General features: G+C 33.9%; 1 protein-coding gene across 1 annotated transcript; it reads right to left on the bottom strand.

Moving 5' to 3' along the window:
• Positions 1-485: 485 nt before the first annotated feature.
• LOC120085967 (receptor-like protein kinase FERONIA) lies at positions 486-3,480 on the bottom strand. The gene has a single exon (XM_039042325.1). The coding sequence runs from the start codon at positions 3,471-3,473 to the stop codon at positions 717-719; it is 2,757 nt and encodes a 918-aa protein (XP_038898253.1). The 5' UTR covers positions 3,474-3,480; the 3' UTR covers positions 486-716.
• Positions 3,481-8,398: the final 4,918 nt, after the last annotated feature.

Here is an 8,398-nt window from a genome sequence, read left to right as displayed (position 1 = left end):
GGTACTAGCTTTCACATATTCATTGTATGGAACCATACCCACACTTTTCTCGTAGGTGCCTTAACTGATCACAGCCGGATGACAAAGACTATCATATGAACAAATAAGGATCTATCAAAGGCAGGACAAAAGCAACTCTTTTTATCCCTAGTCATGCATACACATTGTAAGTTTTTTTTTCTTCATTATTTTTTGTCATTTCCATTTTTTATTTTCTTCTTTGCTTTCTTTTTCTTTTGAGCTCAGTTATTTTAAGCAGATAGATATTTCTTTTCTTTTTTTCTAAGTCTCATATTACAAACTATCATGCAAAGATGACGAGGCCTTTTGGAGTGACAACAAGCCTTAGACCAAATAACTCAATCCTAGCATTCAAAACTATGGATAAGGCGACTACGTGTTAAAATGTAAGGGAATCAAGAAAAAATCTTTTCTTTTCTTTTCTTTTCTTTTTTGTATTTTTTTAATTTTATTGTCTGCTCAAATTTTGTCACCAACACTGATACTATATCATATTTTCATTGACATTATACATCGAAATCTACATTGAAAACTTTGGTTTTTGTTGGTTTAATTGAAAAGAAGTGCACCAACCCCAACTGAGATCGAAATCTACTTGCCTACAAATAACAAAACTACTTCTTTCACGTAAAGTTATTACACAATAGATATTATTGCGAATCAACGAAAAATTACTCCAAATCAATCATACTTCTTCATCGTCCAGTGGGTTCCATAATCTCAGAGAACACAATCCCTGACATTCCTTTTCCTGAATCTTCACTATTTAGCATCGTCTCATCACTGCTCACCATTGATTTCGAACCATATGTTTTATCAACACTACTGGAGAACATTGACTCCTCCTCCTCCTCCATTTCTTTCTCGTCGTGCTTTTCATAGTCACAACTACCTCCATTTACGCCATCTTCACCTCCATTCTTCTTTGATGCATCCTGTAGCTGCAATGCAAACTCCAAACTCCAAACAACATCATTCATCGATGGACGCTTTATTCCCTCTTCTTGGATGCAACTCACTGCAATCTCTATGAACTTTTTCAAACATTCTTGTGAGATTTCGTCCTTGATTTTTGGATCGATAATCTGAGTGATTGTGTTGTTGTGGGCACACCGTTGGACCCACTCTGCGAGGTATGTTTGCTTCTTGTCGGCCAACCGCATCAATGGCGGACGAGCGCAAAGTACTTCGCAGAGAACTACTCCAAATGAATACACGTCAGATTTTTCAGTTAGTTGTTGTCGACGGTAGTACTCTGGATCCAAGTAACCGAAGCTACCTTTGACTACTGTGCTGATGTGTGCTTTGGACATGTTCATCGGTCCGACTTTTGACAAACCAAAATCGGAAACCTTTGCAACCCATTTCTCGTCCAATAAAATATTTGTTGTTTTTACATCACGGTGGATGATTGTGTGTTTGGCCCCAGTGTGGAGGTAGTGTAGCCCTCGTGCAGCTCCAATGCAAATTTGGAGACGTTGTTTCCACGTGAGAGGTTGTTCATCGCTCCCATAGAGGTGACTACGGAGAGTCCCATGAGACATGTAATCATACACTAAAATCATTTCATTTCCATCGTTACAATATCCGATCAGAGAGACGAGATGGAGATGGCGAAGTTGGGAAAGCATCTCGATTTCTGTCTTGAACTCATGTGCTCCTTGTTTGGAACCTGGTTTCAACCGCTTAATTGCCACTTGGGTACCTCCATCGTCAATGTAACCCTTGTACACATTACCAAATCCGCCAACGCCAATGATGAAAATTTCATCAAAATTTTTGGTTGCGGCTCTAATCTCAGCTAGTGAAAAGTAACGACATAAATCAGAAGGGAGATTGGAGTTTCGGGTCTTGCTCGATTTGTTGGTTGATATAGAATGTATAGCCCACCATGAGGTTCCGTCACTGGATGTATGGTCCGTAGATGTTCTGCATCGTTGCAAAACAAATAAACCCAAAGCTAACATAGCAACCAAACCTCCCACTACTACGGGTATTACTACAGCTATCACCGCTTTACTCTTTGTATTAGATGAAAACAGAGGAGTTTGAGCAGGGGAAAAGATAGGAGGTGGGTCTGGATTTTCCCCAGCAAGATTACCCTTCGTGTCATTTAACTTGAAGATTTCAATTCCATTCAAGAGAACACTGGGCCATCTAGTTTTCCACTCATCTCGACTTGGTTGGAGCTTAACAGAGAGATTCACTTTCTTTTTGCTACTACCGGCAGGTACCAACACAACATAATCTCTAAGATATGGAATCCCTTTCCCTCCAGCCCAACGAAACACATCAGCATTCTCCTCAGCGATCGTGTCTCCGATGTATATTAGGAACAATCTATCATTTATGTGGTTGATTTCCGGCTCAATCTCGCAGAAATGAAGGCGAAGCATGTAATAGAATCCGGGATCTACAAGGTACTCCCATGTGAGGTTGTAGCTCTTGTTGAGAGTTTCATTAGGACCCATTGTCCAAGCAGTTTGATACATGAGTTCTGGTGCTGTGTATGGTCGTATTAAACTATAGTTGAGATGAATTGTTGTGTTAACAAGTCGAGCATCGTATATGTACCCATCCAACAAATTACTATCCCCTGACCAAGTCCGATACATTCCAGTGTCGTCAGCAGGGGATATAAAATTTCCACCAGTGTTTACTCTGTATACCATCTCCAGAGATGTGTAGTTTTCAATTCGGAAGAATGAATTGGTTTGGCCGATGAGTTTTAAATCTCGGATAATTAATCCTCCGTCATTGGGATCAATTGGTGTATAATAGAGGTATGCGGGCATGGATACAATCTCGATTCCACTAATAAAGGCATACGAGTCTTCATTAGCGGGAGTGAACGTAAGATTGAGCTTCTCATCGTTTCCCTCCACACACACACAAAATTCTCTAAACATTTCATATTTACCAGAAGCATCGGCATTAACAGAAGCATTGAAGCCATGGAGAAGAGTGAAGTAGAGACCGGCCTCGACAGAGAAGAAGGCTTTGGAGCGGTCGAAGTTGGGGTAAGAAGCAGAGTAGAAGTAAAGGCGAATGAACTTCTGACCTGGACTCACCGGAAAAGAGTAGGTGAATTCCGAACGGGAGAATCGTGCTGTTGCGTATACGGCGGAAGAGGGCTGTGTGAGTGCGGTGAGAGCAATCGAGGCGTTGTTGTGATGGAAATCAGAAGAGAAGAATTTTGAGTTGACATCTCCGATCCATGTGCGAGTGTCTCCTAATAAAGCTGAGTTACCATCAAAACCACAATTAACAACTATATTGTCGATGGGAGTGTAGGCCGGCGGTGAGTCACCGGCGACACAAAGGGACAGAAGGAAGAAAGCCAATAGGAATATGGTTGTAGTTGCAGAAGCATGTTTCTTCTCATAGTCCGCCATTGAAACAAGATTTCTTGGAGGATAATGAAACAAATTAATAGAAACACAAAAAATCATAATAATGTGAGTGTAAGAGTTACGCTGAAGAGATGGAATGGGAACAAGTGGAGAAGTCGCTATCGTGAAAGGATAACTTGGCTTTTAATGCATTAGATATTAGACAGACTGCATGTGGTTCGAAAAGTCATTACCTCCGCACACACATAGCGACCGAATCAAAATCACTGAGGTAATGTAATTTTATTATTATTTATAAATATTTTTAATAGTTTTATAATTTAAAATAATTTTTTTATTTATTATTTTTATAAATTTTTTTTTTTTAACTGATGTAACAATTTTTAATTTCATTTATTTAAACCTCAAACTTGACATATCATATTAATTTTCGCTCTTAACTTTTAATTTCATCAACTTAGATCCTAAATTAAAATAATTATATCAATGATGAATGTTGACTAAGAATGACTTCTTGTGTGATTGATTATATTAATTTATATACAATAGGCATGTAGTATTTTAACATAATTTGTGATTTTATATAATTTTATATGGACGTCATGTATGTGTTTAAGCTCACAAAGTTACTAACGTACAACTTATGATGTATTGATGACACTATCATTGAAAAAGTCTTGGTATTTGTCTGCTTAAAGGAAATTTTTTTAGATAAGAACAAAGGAAAGAGATTAAGACACCTTCGAAAGTCATCTACCACACTTTCACTACGTTGTTGTGGCTACCACTATCTTCTATTGGTTCAGCCAACTCAAATAACAACCACCCTAGACGATCATTATTTTAAATTATTAGTTCATAGTATTTTATAATTGTCATTTAGTATCTAACATATGAGTGTTTTTATTTTAATATCTAAGGAATCAAGTAAACTTATATATATATAGAATTACTTTTGAAAAAGAGTTATCAAACATATGAGTTTTTTATTTTAAAATTTTTATCAAAATCTGTTTAAATGAAAATGACTTTTTAAAAAATATTTTTTTTCTCAAATCAATCTAAATGGACGGAACGGGTAGAAGTGCAGAAATCACTATCCTTAAAGGAAAATTGGCATTACTTGTGTTAAAGTGTTTTGTAGTTGAAAAGTCTTTAAGCACACAGAATCCTAATCTTTTCTTTCTTTCTTTGCGCCGGCCATTGGAGTCAAAATCTTCGATATATAAAAAAATGACACTATCTCTTCTTTAATTTCTTAGACAAATACGACCTACCACCTTCCATCACTTGTGTTACACCACAAAATTTCAAATAGAGAGGACTATATTCTCTTTATTCATTTGAGAAATTTTTCTTCATAAATAATTTTTATGTTTGTAGATTATATATTATTTTTAAAAACACTTTAATGCAGAATAAACTATAAATAGAAGTAGGGTAGTATGAGAACTTTTTCATACTACAGTAACATTGAATTTTTTTTTCATGATACACAGATAATATCCACGAAAGCAAAATTTTTAAATTTAGAGACCCACAATATGAGCAAATACTTTTTTGTCGTTGAATGTATATATGAGGGAATTAATAAAGGTAGTTAAATTTTTTGAGTGGTTAATCATTTAAGGTCAAGTAGAGGCTTATTACAACGCAGTCATATTATGATGTCCTTATTGGTCATTCAATAATATTCTCAATTTTACTAGGTTGAAAATTTAATCTATAAAATTTATTTATTATGTCACGATTGAGTATTTATATTTTTAAATTGATAACAATTCAATCGTTAAACTTTTGTATATAGCAATTTCAGTCCCATATAGCTCGAACTTCTTTTAAAATTTAATGGGACTTTGAATACGTGTGTAGATTAACAAAATAATGAGCAGTCAAATGTATTTATATGTTACATTATATAAAACTGAGCTCTTAATTATAGTGAGATTTATTCATGATAGGAACTAAATTCTCGCATGCATAAGAAAAACTAAATTGTTACAAAAGATCTACTCTAAAAAAATCAAATTGTTATATATTAAAGTTATTCATGAACTAAATTATTATCAATTTGATAGTAAATAAACTAAATATTTACTTGAATGAAAAAGAGGGGAAAATGTGTACTTTAACATTAAAAGATTTTTGAGGCCAAATAAAAACAATAAATAAATAAATAAATAATAATAAAAAAAATTATTTCTAAACGGGTCAAATTCTATCAAATTTTACCCAAAACGTTAAATTTTATCAAATTACACCCTACAATATATATGACTTATTATAGCTCTTGAACATAGTCTTTTTAAAAATAGGCTATAGAAACTCTAAAAAAAAAAAAAGAAAATGTTAAAAATCAAATTTTGGGGATGCACTCAAAATTTCGTAATGATCTGCCCAAACACCCAAAATTTTTGGGGTCGCGCTCTTTACCCCTTCTTCAACACAAAACTCATATTTTATTTTTCTCTATTTCTCTTCTTTTCTTTCTTTGTCTCTTCACACAAAACCCGAATCTTCTTTCTCTCAAATCTCAACTCTTATTTTCTCAAATCATAACTTTCAGCACTTGAAACCCATATCGTTCTCATTCCTCTCTTTATCATTCTCAACTCCGCTCGATGCCCTAAAATATGTGCCCACATTCTATCATCGATGGCTGATTTTTCATCGTCTCTGTCAGTTGTAGCAACTTTGGTGAGTGTTATTTCCCTCCTTTTACTCAACCTTAGATCTATTTTCATTTTTTTTATTGATTTTGGATTTTTCTTTTTGCGTTTTTCCATTCGCAATTGATTACTGTTTGTGTTTGGTTGCTGTTCGATTATAGTTTATCCACTTGAAGGAGATTGAGCTAGCTAAATGGAATGCAATTATGTATTGGGTATTGTTTCCTCTAATGGTTGATGATTCCGTAACTCTAGTTTAAAAATTTTATGCTAGAACTCGATCCTCGATCCGATCCAAAACTCGATCCCCGATCCCCACTGTGAAGAACTCGTCCACACTGTGAAGAACTCGATCCTCAGTCCGGTCCAAAACTTGATCCTCGATCTCCACTGTGAAGAACTCGTCCTCACTGTGAAGAACTCAATCAGGTCTAGAACTTGATCCTCGATCGAACTCAATCCAAGTCTTGATCCGGTTCTCGATTCGGTCCAAAACTCCATAATTGTGAAGAACTTGATGCTCGCCTAGATCTGCCGTAAAATAAAACCCACTTCATGCTCGCCCAACTCGAACAAGAGAAACTTTTAAAGCGGGTGATAACATACAAATGCTCAAATTTCAATTTAGAACATCTTTTAGAACATTTTGAATTATCGGTTCTTATTCTTTTGATAACAATTTCCTTTTCTTCTCTCTCGTTCTACACTATTACTCTTCTCGCCTTCAATTGTTTACTGCTCTGTTGTCAATGAACCACACGTAGGAAAGTATTATTTTAGCATGTTTTTCATACTTATTTTTTGCTATTTTCTTAATGGGTAAACAAGTTACACTTTACTCTATTGTTGATTTCATTCTATTATTAGAATTGTAAAATATCTCCATATTTTATATATTGTTCTGAATTTTCTTTTAACATATTTATTCAATATGTCTTTGTTTCTATTTTACTATTATTTTCATATGTTTAGAGTTCATGACCATTGCTTGTATTATTATTGCCTAATTAGTGACATTTATTGTTTGAATGATCTATGAAGTTTAATGTCAACTTATCCTTCATGACCAATGCTTATATATATATATATATATATTTGTTACATTGAGAATAGCTAAAATGAATGATAGGCTCATGAATTTAGAGGTAATTAAAGGTTTAATAATTGTGTTAGCACCTTGTGATCTTTGAGAAGATCATTACGAGCCCTCTCCCTTTCCCTCTCGGTCGAGCTGCTTCGCTCCTCCTGTCGATCAGTGCGACTCCAAAATCCATAGATAGAGAAAGCGGATGTGCCCTTATTAGATTAGATTAGCACAGTTTCAATATCAATATATAGTGTAGTTGCAAGGCTTCCTTTCGTGAGCTAGCCTTGTTTGCTTCCTCTTTTCCTCTCCGTTTCGGATGTCCATCCAATCTCTGATTCCAGTCCATAACTTCCTTTGTCAATTATTAATGAACCCATATCTTTAGGTTGTTTTGAGAGTCAAAATGACAATTATGTACTTTTTATAGTTTTGACATTGTGGTTTTAGGAACCAATCTAATGATAATTCACTTTTTATGTAGATAGATGAAGGTCAAAGATGGAAGCTCAATTCCATGATGCTATAATCCTCAAAACTTGATGAATTTTGTATTTTGTGAATCTTGTATGGTTGAAAATTACATTTAATATATTTTTTGTATTATTGGATAATTTTTTTACTTTCTAACGTAAATTGATTACTAAATTTCAATAATTAAAGGAAGTCATTGTATTTAATGCATACATTGTGAATTATTTCATGTTTATTTAACTTAAAACAAGTGTTCGTAATATAAATGGACATAATTTCAATGTTGTTTGTTATAACATAAGATTTAAGCTATACATATGATATAATAGACATAAAAAAAGTTAACATATGTCAAATAAAATATTAAGAAAAGGTTATTATATAATAAAGATAGCATCGAGAGCAAGCTATTATATCTTAAAGATAGCTTTAATGAATGATGCTATTAAATGTTTTATAGTCATGTATACATGGTATATCTCCATATTTTATTATAGCATCCATTATAGTTCTACAAAAAAACTATAAAAAGTCCCAAACTTTTAAAAACATGAGCTATCAAGGCCTTCAAAAAAGGCTATGAAAGGTCTTTTTAAGCCTTTTTCGTTAGCTATTGTATCCATTATTTGTTGTAGTGGCATCTCAGACTTAAGTAAGTGTTGAAATCTTAAACTTTAAACTTTAAAAAGTTATTAAAATCCTTTTGGCTTTTACAAAGTCATTCAACATAATAGTTAGCTTTTATATTAATCAAACTAAAATTGATGCAAAACTTGATATCGTTAAAACTAGTGAAT

This window comes from Benincasa hispida, chromosome 1, assembly GCF_009727055.1.
Source record: "Benincasa hispida cultivar B227 chromosome 1, ASM972705v1, whole genome shotgun sequence".
Classification (NCBI taxonomy): Eukaryota; Viridiplantae; Streptophyta; class Magnoliopsida; order Cucurbitales; family Cucurbitaceae; genus Benincasa; species Benincasa hispida.
This window is presented reverse-complemented; position numbering and strand designations above follow the sequence as displayed.